Genomic DNA, 15,980 nt, shown 5'->3' on the forward strand with positions numbered 1-15,980 from the left:
CTTAAAACCTGTCTCGCTTAGCCACAGAGATTTTGGGCTCAACTGTGACAAGTCGAGAACTACCTGCCATGCAGAAACTTCATTAATTCAATGCAAATGGCTGGTGCAATATGGTTGCTGTTTACACACTTTTAAAGAACTGATCAAAATAGACTTATACCTTTTCCATGATCAAAATAGACTTATGCCTTTTCCAATCTATATCTTATTTGGTTTCCAAATCTGATTCTCAAGATGATTTATGTGATTTAATCTTAGGGTAACTAAACCTCAATAAACCTTTTTTGAGATTTCTTTAGTTGAAAACAAATTTATTTGTAAACACCATTCTTCAGAAGTTCAAGGAAGTATAAAATGCATAATGGGTATGTACCCTATTGTTTGAGATAAAATTTGAGTATAGCAGCACTAAAAAGTCTTGTATAGAGAAACTCTAGTCGAGCTAAGAAAATATTTTCCTAATTTCTTTGTCAGCAACAAACAGGTAATAAAAAAGAAAATCAAACGTATCTCCATATATAATCTTTTATTAAGACAATTGTAATTTATATACAACAAGGTATGTACAAGGAAAAGAATGTACAAGAATTTAAGCTGCAGCCTAGCACTCTGACAGTTTGGCAAATTCTTTTCTTTATCTTCTGGTTTAGTATATCTAACCCTATTATGCATTTTTTGCACTCTTCACAATACCTATTCAGTTGACATCTTGAAAAGCAGAGTGCAAATAATCCATACCTATCAACTTATCAACTTCAAAGCGTATTTTCACTGGAGAAAATAATGTAATGTAGCAATAGTCTACAATAAGTCCAAAGTAACCAGCGGAATGTGTTATAAATAAATTTCTGAAGAAGTATGGAACAAACAACTATTTGTTTTTCACAGTTTAACATGCTAAGACAGGGCTCTAGACTAAAACGGCCAAGATAAATTTGAAGAGGAATAAAAAGATAATCCAGAAATATCTGGTTGGGCATCACTAGTCTTCCAGAGAGTAACTTTATATTTTGGATGGGCTTAAAATATATATCAATTTACCAACAATGAAAAGCTTGTTCCCCCCTCCCCCATATTTGAAATTATTTATACTCTAATTCTACTGATGGATGAACAGAGTGAAAGAAGCAGCAAACAAGCCTTAATTGGCTCATAAGGTAGTTTAGGCATAAATGTACACTTTTATCACAAAGATATTCCTACACACGTATAAACTGTACACACATCGCTTGGACTTTTCCATTCTAAATATGTAGACTGTCAATGAACTGATCAATTTGTCAAGTCTACAAATAGCATTCAAAATAAAACAATACAAGTCTAGTGATAAAAAGGTTTAAATGCCACAGGATATAGAGGGTACGTAGTGTGTTCGAAAGTCCAACAAAGTGCATTCTGCGCTGGCTTTCGACTCATGTGGAATTACTTCTGCGGAAAAAAAAGAGAAATCAAGATTTAGAATGTGGTTTCACTAGAAAATAGTGAATATTAGAATAGTGAGTATTAGAATAATAGAATTTCTGAGAATCTATCACAAGTTCAATGAAACTGCCAAAAATCATATTTGTGTGTGATGATCTTCCCTTCCCCAACAGAGCTCTGGTTAAATTTGAAGAGGTGGATAGAGGTCTAAAACTACCCAACTATATAGGTGAAATGTTTATACCTAGCTTTGGTATCTCAAAGGTAGTATCTTGCTCTTGCAAAGTCAAGTCAAGGGAGAGGTTCTGCATTCCAGCTTCACTTAACAGGAACCCTTTTCCAATTCCAGCTTCATTTAACAGGAACCCTTTTCCACCAATGATGTTTTGTTGCCACTCAGAGCTGTTAAAGAGCTGCCAGAGAGGAGAGATAAAAGAGATCAACAATCTGAACTGTTTTCTAGTTCAATTCAAAAACATTGCTAATTCCTTTCTAAGATGCAGGTTACAAAACAAAGATTGCAGCTGCATTCTTAGGTTACATGGATTCTTGCGATCTAATGTAGGGGTTCAGAAGCAAAAGACATCCTAAACCAGGGGTGTCAAACTCGCATTGTCACAGGGTCGTCGCATGACATATTGGGACTTTTTATCCCCTTCACTAAACCGGGCCTGGGCGTGGCCAGTACATGACGCATCTGGTCTGCGGGCCAGATGACAGCCCTGCCCTAAAGTATCCCTTCTCGGCCAAGACAAATGGGAACTCTTGTACACATTGCATATTCGCCCACCCCTTTGAACCTACCCTTAGACTTCATGTATTGTCCCAATGCCAAAATTATTTACAAAGCCAAAGTTATTTAAAAAGAGAGAGAGTCTTACATCAAAGAGCGGAATATCCTCCTCTTCATCAGTTATTGTGAGGTTATACGAAGCCATCAGGTAAGGGAAGGGGAAGAGAAAAGAAACATATCCAATGAATCTCAGAATTCTTGTTTACTAAATGTTTATTTTCCAATTTTCTATTATCAACAATAACCTTTCTAGTCATTAAAATAAAATATTAATATTAAAATATTAAAATAAAGCATTGGATAATTTATGCTCATACAAGTAATGCCTGTCTTCGGTTCACACTGGCTTAATATCTAGAATTCTTTTAGTGTAAAAGGCAGGTTGTAATTAAGTATTTATAAGCTCTATAGTTCAACAGGAGAGATTTAGATACATATTTCTAGTCTTTTAATGAGATTTACATTGGCTTAACTTTCACTGGGCGAGGCCTGTAGTAAACTATTTTTTTTTAAAAAAAGACCACTTTTATATCATTACATCACTCTCATAAAACCTATTTCTAATCAAGAATGCATCCAATATGAGACTACATAGGAAGCTTTCACTTTTTAAAAAGGTAGAGAGTAGACAGACAATCTAAACATTCTTCCTTATTCTGAATCTCAGCTCCAAGGAGCTGAAAATTGTATTTTTCATATTTTATTTTAGTGTATGGCATGTGTCAGCCAAGGATCACTGAAGTGGCTGGCTGCCTCTATGAAAGGAATTTTTTCGAGCGGAGTTATCTTGCCCGTGGGATGCCTGAATCCCAGTAGGCAATCCGGGGAGGCTCCTTTCCTGTCCCTATGCAGTTTATTCGCTAACACAGGAATCGAGCTGCTGAGCTGCCAACCTCAGCGGAGCGAAGGTTCAGCCTCTTACCACGTGAGCCACCATGGCCCCCTAATAATCTAATCCCATAATCTAAGGGATTATAGGATCTGAATGTCCAATCTATGTAGGCAGTTGACCTGAAAACTCTGCCGTTCTCTTGGTTCTGTTCCTCAATCTGTTTATGATCAATCAGCTGGTTCAGAACAATTAAATACTAACCTTCAGAAGAAGAATAGCAGGGTGAAACCTGAAGTCTGTATATGTTGTTTGTACTGTCAGGGACCTGAATATCCAGCGGGCAATTTTTCCAGGGATTACTGTTCATGTCACATGACAGACCTAAAAAATGTCCATTGAAAGTATGTGATTTATAATGCAAGAGATATTTTTCCCCTTAGATTGTTCTACAAACTAAAGAAGCCATTTTGTTTCACACAAACAAACAAAATGATTGACAGCACCCCTCCCCCCCCCAGCCGGAATGAACAAAACATGAGATGCTATGCCAGACAAATAAATGATATTGTAGCTTAAGCCAGATTTGGGGCCTGGGTACTTACGTAACCGCCTGCTGTTACCTCATGCCTCCCACCGACCCGTACGCTCACACAGAGAGGGACTTCTCAGGGTGCCGTCCGCCAAACAATGTCGGCTGGCGGCCCCCAGGGGAAGATCCTTCTCTGTGGGGGCTCCTACTCTCTGGAATGAACTTCCCCCCGGTTTATGCCAAATATCTGACCGGACCTTTCGCCGCGAACTGAAAACATATTTGTTTGTTCGCGCGGGGCTTTCTTAAATTGGTTAGATTTTAAATTTAATTGTTATTAAACAATTTAATTGTTATTTAATTGTTATTAGTTTTAAATTGGGGTTTTTTAGATTATATATTTTAATTTATCGGCCTAACTGTATAATAAGTTTTTTAATTTATTTTTAATTGTACATTGTTTATTTTTATCTTGGCTGTACACCGCCCTGAGTCCTTTGGGAGAAGGGCGGTCTAGAAATCTAATAAAATAAATAAAAAATAATAAAATAAAATGATCACAACATCACACGAACACTAATTCAGTGTCTTGAGTTCCCAAAACATACTCAGCCACAAACCTAACCAACCCCATTTCAGCCAGTCATATAAATCCAGCCTTTTCATTTTCTTTAGTTTTGAGAAGTTCTCCAATAGTTTGTTGGGAATTTAACAATGTAGAACAAAGAAAAAAATGTCTCAATTCCTTAACATCCCTGACAGCCTATCTTTTCATTACTCAAGCAAGCTGAAAAATGGGACTCAGCAGGCCCGGCTTTTCCTTGTGAGACCCACACAACTGATTAAAATGGTTTCTTACCAAATGTGCTCCCCACTTCCATGTCTTGTGCTGCATAGCCAGGAAGCGCATAGCTACTGTGGTCATCAGGCAACTGAATGCTGTGTGTTGCTTCGACTGTCTCTTCTTCCTTGATATCCTCCACTGACTGCAAAAGATGAAGGACCGGATTATGGCAAAATGTCAACTTTATGTCTTTTAAGGCAGCAACCCACAACCTTTTGGGCACCAGTTCTGTGGAGAAAGGTTTTTCTGCAGACTGGAGCGGGCATGGTTTCACATGCTGCCCGCTTCCTACAGATGGGTCTTCTATTGTTTGCGTGGCCCAGTTTTTGACAGGCACGGACCAAAGGTTGGGGACTCATTTTAAGGTCAAGACGTGTGAATGTATTTATTTCATTGTAATCAGTATTATCCCATTGGGAAGTATTTCTGCACAGTTTTTGGCAGAAGTAAATAGTTGCAGCTTTTCTTTTCTTGCTTATGAATCATTTTCATGCAATGAAATGGCCTTTAGATGGCAATTGTCTATAGCTAAGGTATATGAATGGGGCAGTTGAGCAAGCTGGGAATCCAACAGATTTTTATTTTGAAAGATTCAACGCTGGCGATAATTAGGCAGAAGGAATGGAAGACTTTTTTTAAAAAAAGAATTAGCTGATTAAAAAGTGATCAAGAAACTAAAAATATGTCAACTGAGTCCCAAAATGCTTCTCTACAGGTAGTCCTCAACTTACGACCACAATTGAGCCCAAAATTTCTGTTGCTGAGCAAGACAGTTGTTAAATGACTTTTACAACCTTTCTTGCCACAGTTCTTAAGTGCTTCATTGCAGTCGTTAAGGTTGCTAAGGGCATCTCGCTTCCCTGTTGACTTTGCTTGTCAGAAAGTCACAAAAGGGGACCACATGACCCCAGGAAGCTGCAACTGCCATAAATACATGCCAAGTTGCCAAGTGTCTGACTTTTGATCCTGTGACCCCAGAGATACCAGCAACCATTTTAAGTGTGAAAAATAGTCATAAATCACGTTTTTTCAGCACCAAGTTTCAGAACTTGGAAAGATCACTAAATCAATGGTTGTAAATGGAGAACTACACGCACTTCCTTCAACAGGAATGATTTCTGCCAGCAGCCATCTTCTTGTATCTTCCACTAACTTATTCTCAGTAGGAAGATTTTCAATGGATGGTGAGACAGGAAGCCCCCCCTCTGTATGAAAGCTGGACAGTGGCATCTTCGGGGGAAGAGCAGGGTTCAGATCTACAAGATGGCAGGCACAATTTCTATCCTGGTTGGGCCAGTCGCCTTGTAGATTTTGACTTCTGCGCTGCAAATGCCCACAAATCTGTGCCCTTTTAATATTTCACATGTATGTTTTACTTAAGCTATTGAAGAAAAGACATACGTTGCATGCATGGTTTTACATCGTTTATATGTTATTTTATGATACGTTTTATGATTTTTATAGTTCTGGATATTATTGTTGTGGCCAGCTAACCAGAGTTGTGTTTTTCAGTGGATAGCCATACAAATCTTTTAAACACATACCTTTCTTGGGCTCTTGCTTTTCGGAGACTTCGACTTTTTTTCTGTTTGAAAAAACAAAACGAAAATACAGGCTTAGAATTAAACACATTTTAAAAGCGAGTGGGTGACACAACAATGCAACTGCCAGACAATTCTGGCATTATCCATCTTATAACATTTTCTTCTCAAGTTTGCAATAGTGCAATTCTGTTGGCCACAAAGCCATAGCCATTCTTGGAATTTTTTCCTATGGATTTCAGTTGTTGCCATAAAACTGACAACCTGGCTGCCTTTTATGTAACACTGGAACCAAATTTTATATTACAAGTATTGGGAATAATACTCATCCTTCGTAAGTTTTGAGCAATACCTTTTTTCTCTGATTTTACTGGGGGTTTCAGCATCTTATAGACTCGAACAGCACTGGGTCCTTTGCTAATGCTTTGATCCTTCACTTCTTGAATGTCAGGCAAGGAATTCATGGCACAACGGAAATTTGCCTTCCATGTTTTTGGATCAGGGTCTACATCACCTTCTTTGTATCTCCCTGTAAAAAGACAGATGGGATAAGTCTAGGTATGCAAAAAACAAAATAAAAGCCACATCCAGCCAGAGGGATCCTGGCATGTATTACTAAGGTCCTGAGAGGAACCCACTGTCACTTCTGTGTGCTTAACACTGGCTCTTTTCAGTCTGTGCAGTTCAGTGTAATTCAGACATATAAATGTACATAGATAACAAACCTTAGTTATTGAAGGTATCAACTGAACTCAGAAGTTAGATATCACCAAGTGAGCCCACTGATTCCAATGGGCCCAATCCACGTATGACTAGATGACAAATATGACTAACTGTATCTAACTATTCCTATGAACAACTTCTTGCTTATCTATTGCTAGTGAATCATGACTTGTGAAATGGCACAAAGATGGCCTTGTTATTGTCTTTTTATTTTTTATTTGCAATTTAGAGTTATAGTGATTAAGATGTGCAGCAATACATGTTTGTTTGTTTATTAAATAACTACATAAATTTTGAATACATCAGACAAACTTTTTCAACATACAAGAGCCATTTTTCATAACCAAAAATCAAGGGGGGAGGTTAAAAAAAATACAGAAAGGCTCAAAAGACAGTTGTAATATTATCACCATCACCTTTCTGTAACAACATACATATTAAGGAAGATTCAAGAACACTTCACAATGAACAATCAATTACTCATTGTAAAAAGAGGTTTTGTCAACATGCCAATAGCATGTTGACAAACCCAGAAATCCACTCCATGGTACAGTACTAAACATACAGAGAATGACCAGCCTATCCTATCTCCCGAGGTGATAAAAACTTGGAAAAAGATTCCTATTTTTCTCTCATCAGCCGTTCATGTAGACTGGTGGTCAAAACTCTTAAGAAGTTTATAACTCTGACATGGAAATACTGTGTACAATAGCACAAACTCATGGGCTTCTGCGTGCTATGCACGTCAGCAGCTGAACATATTATCAACTAGTAGTTCCAGGATAAATAGACAGTCCTTTGAGGAGAAGAGTCTTTCCAGTTGTTTTAACTAGTAAGTGCTGGGGTTGCACTTGCTTCAAAAACTATTTAGAGGAATTGTTTTGGAATGTCCAGGAGCAATATCTGTTTCTCAGACTTTCATGCAAGCTTTCAAAATGTTGCATGTTTTAAGAACGCACTGCCTTTGTGCTCTGTTGCATTCTGAAACCCAAACCTTTTACAGTGTGCAACTCCCTATTAGTACACTGACCACAGTTACTCAAGAAGAAACCACAAACTCTTTGGCTAAAGAGGCAGGACAAGGAAAAGGGATCCCTTTGGCTAGTGTTAATATGATGATTCCTCCTTCAAATACAGTAACCGTTTGATTCTCTAGAAAATTTCTAGAAAAGTTTCGCTATCCCCAGGACGAAACAGCACATACCAGTATGAACAGCCCAGTTTTTGAACAGGCAAGCATCTTTTTCCAGTTCCCACCCGTGCTTAGCTGCATGTTTCCAAGGGATCTGGAACATTTTATCTTTCTGCAATTGAAAAAAAAAATACAATTCTGAATAAGCATCACTGAATTGCACAGAGAAAACAAAATCAAGAAAATGGTAGAAAGCTGAAAATGAAGAACAACCCCGACCTGTGAATTAATCAAGCAGTAGACAAGCGTACATTTCTGATGATTTATTTGATTTAGCATTTGTCTTGTCTACTGTATATAGCCTCCAATTGAATAGCAGAGCACTTCATAACCAGGTGTTGTATAAAACAAAATAAACAAAGACATATTGATTTTTTTCCCTAGTTTACTATAACATAGGTAAATATTCTGGACATAGAGAAATAAGCCTATTAGCTCTGCCTGAATCTCTTACATATCTCAACTATTATCAAGTTAAGTTAGTTGTAGAGTTCAGGCTGACATTAAAATTAATTTTAAACATAACATCAAATGCATTAAATATTTAATTTGCATTCTCAATTTCTTTTCAATATTTTTGCTCCTTTGATCTTGGCATTTTTTTTTCCTATGGTAGTTATTCTTAAGCAACAAATTATTGTATTGAAGCCTCACTACTTTCCTCACTACAATGTTTCATTTTCTATAACAACCTTGTTTTAAACTTGAAGCAAGAAAAGTACACAAAACTAGCCTTTTAAAAGATATTGCATGAATGAAAGTTTTCTATACCTTATTGATCCAATAAAGCCCAGGAATTTTATTTGAATTAATCTGCTGTTCCAGCCAAGGTCTCATGCGCATCCTTGTTTGTGGCATTCTGGCTCTAAAAAAGAAAAAGTCAGGAACTGTAAGCACAAAACAAAATCTCTAACTTCTAGAAATATCATGGAGACCAGTGGCTCATATTGTAATGGACAATGTGTTTCCCCCAATATCGTTTATTAAAATCTATTTCCCCTAATTTCCCTTGTAAAGAAAGCAGTATTTTTATTCATATAACATCATCTGTATGTACAGTGCTTCACAAAATACAAGATACTAGGGAAGTTAGTATCATCACATCATGAGTATTACACTTTTATGTTACTTTTAACTGGATAATGTGAAAAGCGATCTAGTTAGCAGTCAAGATGCTGACCTAGAAGCCAGGAAACTGAATTCTACTCCCGTCTTAGGTGTGATAGCCATCTGGGTGACTTTGGGCCAGTCACTCTCTCTTAGTTCAACCAACCTCAAAGGATTGTTGGGTGGTGGGAAAGGAAGCAGGAGTCTAGCTAAATTCCCCTCCTTGAATTATATTCAAGGAGGGGAATTTATATTCACCGTGCAACCTTGGAGCGGTTGTTGCCTTGAGGACATTCTCTCTGCCTTTTATCTTACTTTTAATCTGTAAACTGCTAAGAGTCATAATAAGATGAGATAATGGGATATGTTAATAGGATTTAAATATAAATATAAATTAGACATAATTCTACTAATAGTAATAAAACATCTGCCTATCCTAGGTTTTTGGTAAGGACTCAATTTAAATAAAAATGCCAAATCAAGTCTAAAGATCTGGCTGACTGTGTGACCACCCATAATAATTCAGCTGACAAATGCTTTGAAGCCACTAACAACCCATTTAGAATTCAACCAAGGTGAGAAAAGACTGCTCCCAAATTACTTATATTAGGTCAAATTATACCCGGAATTCTACCCCAGGCTTCCTATTTATTCTCCCACTGAAGTATCTGTGTGTCTACACCCACATTGGGCAGCTAAGAGCATCTTCCAAAACAGCCATTGGAGTCTGGAAAAAAATGTTGCTGCTTTGATGATTTGTAAGGAGGTGCTTCTTCTGCTATGTTCTGAAATACCTCCTTCAATGCATAGACCTGGTCTCTATTTTTCCTCTCTCAGCACAGGATGCAAGACGGCCATTGTCCATGCAGAAAATGGCACCATGTGTTTCTGCTCCTCTGCTGCAGAACCTAACATATATTTGATCTAAATAGCAGGAAGGGCTGGATGAAGATATCAGAAATGCATCAAGAACCATATTACCACTGGTCTATGTATACACAAGGCTTAGATTGCCACACCTCAGTCCAGCTTTTATCACATTGCCCTCAGGCCCCCTAATGCAGCTGAATCCATTATTTCCTAATATTCAGTTTTGACAACTCTTTTTAAGTTTAATGATATGTTTAGCTAGTGAACTTTCCCTGAAATGCCTGACAGATGCAGAGTGCCCTTTATGCATGATAGTAAGAATCAGAACTGAAAATGTTCCTTACACTTAGGGGAATTTTTTGTAAAACAGCATGAGATCCTGCACTGGGAATGTTGTCATTTGTCACACAAGCAAACACAAGGCTTGATGATTTCCTCTTTGCAAGCTTTGGATTGGGGCCAGGTGGTTTCAGACTGCACAACTTCATTCAGGGAGAAACACAATTAATTCAACTTCAACTTTTATTCCTTTAATAAAAAGGATCTCATCTTTCTTGTTTAAATGCTTAACAAGAGCATTTATGAAGAAAAAGGTCAAGGATATCTGCTTTCTAGAGATTTACAATTAGCCTTTTGAATCATCTATGTTCCAACTACTGATAATAGTAGGGATATATGAGCTGTGGTGGCGCAGTACTACAGGTTACTAATGCTGCCTGCCGGCTGCCTGCAATTTGGCAGTTCTAATCTCGCCCAGCTCAAGGTTGACTCAGCCTTCCATCCTTCCCATGGTAAAATGAGGACTCAAGATTGTTGGGGGCAATATGCTGACTCTGTAAACTGCTTAGAGAGGATTGTTAAGCATTGTGAAGCGGTATACTTCACAGTGCTACTGAAGTGCTATTGCTATTTAAATAGCATGGACTTGCAAAGGTTCCTACCCCAGCCAATTCAAGCTTGTAATTCAGCTCTGGCTGGTGTCTGATTCCTTCGTGCAAAGCATATTCCTGCATGTGACACTGATCTCCAAGGCTCCTGTGCAAAGGGTATTCCAAAGGGTGAACCAAAGCAATTTTGCATTTTCATGCACTTGTTACAGGATCAAATATTATTATTATTATTATTATTATTATTATTATTATTATTATTATTATTATTTGATCAATAAACATTATTATATATATTAAACATTATTATTATTAAATATATATTAAACATTATTATTATTATTATTATTATTATTATTATTATTATTATTATTATTATTATTATTATTATTATTTAATTTTTATACCACCCTTCTCCCGAAGGACTCAGGGTGGTTCACAGCTAAGTAAAAACCAACAATAGATAAATGTGATATAGATAAAACGGCATACATTTGCCCTAGGATGTTTATGGAGACACCTGCAAATCATATATTTACTTCCATGTTGAATTCAATGAGGGTTTATCAGTAAAGTCTGAATGGTCAAATCGAAATGTTTACATTTGAAGCATGATTCTTCCTCGCCATGATGATTCTCCTGTTCCACCAGTTTGTCCCACATGTATTCATCCCTGCAAAGGTTTCTGGAGAACAACCTAATGGAGTATCTGTACTCTTCTATCCAGCCTTTTCCAAAACCCTTTCCAAGATTCTGGTTTGTTTTAAAATTTATTCTCCTGTTAGAACTTCTGGACTGCACTCAAGGATACCCACAGCTAACAATTGGCCCGTCTCTCCTCACTCCGCCCCTTTCTTTTCTCTCTCCAAGCTCTACTTCCTGGTCCAAACAACAAAAGCAGCAGCAGCACCCATTACTGGAAATCATGGTCACACAATTCTCTTCTGCAAAACTCGGGATACAAACAGAATCAACCAAGCCACTAATTTTTTGCAACTTTGCAAATAAAAATTATTACTGTTGCAATCGTAAAAACCAATACAACACACGCGCCTTTCTCACTTCGCAAGAGTTCCCTTATGGAGTAGCCGGAGCGCCGACTGCATCCTGCGCTAATTCTACTGAAGCCGCGGTGCGTGCGCGCTTCTGCAAACACCTGACTCCTCGCTTACAAGCGGCGGGGATACGTTTTATTTATAGATATCCGCCTTTATCGGTTTTTTTTTAAATAAAGAACTGAAGGCGACGAAAATATTGAATATTCCTTCCTCCTCCTATTTTCCCCAGAACAACCACCCTGTGAGGTGGGTTGCGCTGAGACAGACTGGCTACCCCAAAAGACACCCAAACCGACTTTTCTGCCTGTGGCGGGACTAGAAGTCACCGCACCCACCCACTCACCACCGTGTACTTGAAGATCATTTCCGCCCTTTTTAACGCGCTTTATAACAGGGGAGTCTCTCGGCTCCGGAGTAGGTCCCAACTGGTCAGGAAGTTTTTAAAAAGAAATTCTTACTGCAAACGGCTAACGGCTTCGGATGACCCCAGACTAGATTTCTCCCCGTCTAAATGGGGCTAAGTGGGGAGGGGGCCTGCAGATCATCGCAATGCTAAAATAAATAAATAATCAAGTAAACCCCGGTGGATCTATGCTTGAACCTCCGATCCTAGCCTCGGTGGTCTTAAGATCGCTCCGGCCACCCCACCCGCCTCATTCCTCATCCCGCTCCGGTGGTTGAAAGTTATTCAGGTGACCCAGTCTTAACTTGCACCGAACTGCGTGGTGCCTGCCTCGATTTTAGGCAGCTGCTGGACCACGACCCACCTTGCAGGACTTGATCGAGGATCACACCCTTCTGCAGCACCCGAGCGACTGACAACGTCTTCCCGTGCAGGCTCCAGCTCCGCTCAGTTCAAGAGACTCTCCGTTTCTGCAGACGGCTATCCAGGGGAGCCTGTATTATTCTACAGGTCACCGGGAATCCCCCTGTCGGAGAGGGGGGGAGACATAATCGCGCCCGCCTTAGCCAATCAGCGCCCTGAAGGCCTTGCGCCGCGGCCAATCAGCACTTCAGGCAGGCCGGTGTTTAGAGGAGCCTGATTTCTCAGAAATCAGGCTATTGAAAACCAGCGGCGGGAGGGGAAGTCCGGCTTCTCTTCCCCGCCCCTTTCTCAAACTTTGGCGGCGTGTTGGTTACATTGCACGAAGGAAGAAAACACTTGATTCTTATTTTGGAATGCAAGAAGCCGGGGCACGTGGACCGTTCCCAGGTCTCCGCAAATCTTTTCCTGCCAGCCTAACACCCACGCGCACGTAACCAGCCGAATTACCCCTGCCTGTTGTAACGGCCTGCGGTCCAGCCTGCCTTGAAATCGAAGGGTTGAATCGTGCTCGCATGAGGGTGACGACCTCGTTATTTTCAAGCCCACCCACACCCCATCCAGGAGGTGAACAGTTGGAGAGGATCGCAGCTGTTCCTTAATTTAAAACATAGTTTTCGGGGTCAGAGTCCGCCAAGTGTCAGATAAATCCTATAATTTATAGGTTCAAACTATGAAAACAAAGCGGCATATTTACTTATTCCCAGATCTGGAGCGAAACGAAGTTATTCCTTTTATTTGGGGAGGACTTCATAAATTAATTTTTCATTTTTAAAGGACCTCCAACATAATAACCCAGTGCCAGAGGGGAACTTTAGCCTGGGACACAGCTGAAACATCTGAAGCTGTCCTAGGAATGTTTTATGCCTCCATCCCAAAACCACCCCCAGATATGCCAGACTACAAAACCCATAATCTCTACTCGAGATCTCATGTGTTGGACCCCAAGCAGAAAAATACCAGTTTTGTCCTTCCTGTAGGTAGAAGAATACGCATAGATTCTCTTCTTAATATAATATGCATGGGTTCTCTTTGTTTTCTGTATATGGCTGCCTTGTCTTGAGAAAAGAGCCATATACAGAACATTAAGAAGTCCCCTCCCCAAATACAACCTTTTTCCCAAACATGGACAAAGTTTTATTTAGGGTCAGATCAGTTGGGCTCAGAAGTGGATCACCAGTGCTGGAAGCAGAATGGCCTTTCCCTTTCCTGGTTGCCTTTAAGGAGAGGCTGGAATACTCTCCAAAGCCAATGACGCTTTTATCTGGATTCCTGCAAGAAATCAAGGATTGGACTCCACCTAAAGACCCTCTTTCAACTCTAACATTGTATGAAATAGGTTTATTTCTGCAAGGGTATGGAACTTGCTTAGCTTTGGCTCTGGAGTGCCCTTAGTGGAGCATTGTTTGGAGGTTCAGCAAGGTTCAGTGGAAGGGGAAGGATATGGCAGACAGCGTTGTCAAGGAGGAAAAGGAAAAACACTAGGTTAAAAAAATGGGGGGTGGGCAGAAGTGTATGTAGTTAGCACAGCGAAGGAGGGAGAACCAGGCTAGGAGGATCCAGTGCTCCAATCAAGACCTTCAGCATCCAATCAGTCCATAAGTTTTTCCTAACAAATTCCAAGGAGGAATCTTAGAGAGTCACACACACACACACAACAAACACACATCACCTTTCCTAATCCAGTGTTCCTTCCAAACTTCTGGGACTCTTGGGATCCTGACCATCACAGCGTGCTCAGAGGATGGCAAGTTGGAGAAGGTATATGTATCTGAACATCCAGCGCTCCATTATCCTTTCCCTAGTATGCCCTCAATATGAACTGGGAGAGAATTCAGATGATATCGGGAAAGCTAGTTGATCCCACCTCCATTTCATGTTGGAATCCTGTGCATGCACACAAAAAGGGAGAATGATACAATATACCATGAGCAAAATATCATAAGAAACGCAGGGCATTAGTCCAAATATACCTTGAAGCAGTAGTGAAATCCAAATTTTTTTATTACCGGTTCTGTGGGTGTGGCTTGGTGGGCGTGGTGTGTTGCTTTGTGGGCCTGGCTTGGTGGGCGTGGCAGGGGAAGGATACTGCAAAATCCCCATTCCCTCCCCACTCCTGGGGGAAGGATATTGCAAAATCTCCATTCCCACCCCACTCTGGGACCAGCCAGAGGTGGTATTTGCTGGTTCTCCGAACTACTCAAAATTTCCGCTACTGTTTCTCCAGAACCTGTCAGAACCTGCTGGATTTCACCCCTGCCTTGAAGGCTCAAGGTTAGGGAAAGGTGACAAAATATATCTAGCTATAGCAACTTTCAAAGATACTGGACTATGGACTATACATTACTCACAACCCTATTGTGGGTTCCCATTCCAGGAAATCACTTGACTGTCATGATAGAAAAGACAAACTACCCTTTTGACTGAAATGGATTTAGTATAATCTGTCATTGTTGTTACTGTTTAATTGATGCCATTATTATGGAATCCTTTCATCCTTAATACAACACCTGTCAAGCAAAGCTGGGAATATGAATTTATAACTTACTGGATTCACGATGTCTATGTAATTTGACTGAAGAGGAAGTACAAATTTAAAGCATGTGTAATAAAATATTACATCTTCAGGCCTTGCCTAGAAGCAGTAAGACCTTATTTTAATAACTATACAGTTTGCTTAGTTTAGCCATATTTTTAAAAATTCATTCGCATCCACAGATCTACTGTTCAAACCCAGAAGATTCATAGAGAGGCAAGATGAACTGTGTTGTTTCCCCACAAGTGTTCTTTTGTATCTAGGCCAGCTCATCACAATTAAATAAATACCTTCTCTTTTTTTCACTTTCTTCTAGAGTAGTGTTGGGGAGAATTAGGAACACATTCTGTCTTTCATTCCTTCCTAAGCTGCTGTCAGCTGCCTGAATCCTTGTAAATCTATGCCCCAAGTACTGTAGATATTGTTCCTTCATGTGAGTTGGTATTAAATTCAAGCAGCCCCACCATGCTTACATTTTGCAGAGCCTTGAGGCTTGATTATTTGCCCTGGCTTTTGGCTAGGCTGGTTGAAGCGTCTTCTAAGTAGTGTATGCGTGTTTTCACTACCAGTCACTTTTCTTCTTTTTGTCCCCTTGTTTTTATGGTTTTATTACTATTCCTCCCTGTGTTTTTTACTTAATGAACCACCCAGAGTGGCTAAGAGTTGGGCAGTATCCAGAAAAAGAAGAGAGAGAAAGAGAGAGAGAGAAGGAAAGAAAGAAAGGGAAAGAAAGAAAAAGAAAAAAGATAGATAGTATTTAGTATTTATTGGATTTTTATACCTCCCTTCTCCCGAAGGACTCAGGGCGGTTCACAGCCACAAT

The 15,980-nt window shown here is 39.6% G+C and overlaps 1 protein-coding gene across 1 annotated transcript; it reads right to left on the minus strand.

The window, feature by feature from the left end:
* Positions 1 to 511: 511 nt before the first annotated feature.
* IRF1 (interferon regulatory factor 1) lies at positions 512 to 12,724 on the minus strand. Its single transcript, XM_058166063.1, has 10 exons — positions 12,566 to 12,724; positions 8,648 to 8,741; positions 7,889 to 7,988; positions 6,314 to 6,490; positions 5,965 to 6,005; positions 4,436 to 4,562; positions 3,309 to 3,428; positions 2,304 to 2,326; positions 1,667 to 1,835; positions 512 to 1,428 (listed from the first exon to the last, which is right to left on the minus strand). The coding sequence occupies exons 2-10, from the start codon at positions 8,732 to 8,734 to the stop codon at positions 1,337 to 1,339; spliced, it is 936 nt and encodes a 311-aa protein (XP_058022046.1). The 5' UTR covers positions 8,735 to 8,741; positions 12,566 to 12,724; the 3' UTR covers positions 512 to 1,336.
* Positions 12,725 to 15,980: the final 3,256 nt, after the last annotated feature.

Source organism: Ahaetulla prasina, chromosome 2 (assembly GCF_028640845.1).
Source record: "Ahaetulla prasina isolate Xishuangbanna chromosome 2, ASM2864084v1, whole genome shotgun sequence".
NCBI classification, from domain to species: domain Eukaryota; kingdom Metazoa; phylum Chordata; class Lepidosauria; order Squamata; family Colubridae; genus Ahaetulla; species Ahaetulla prasina.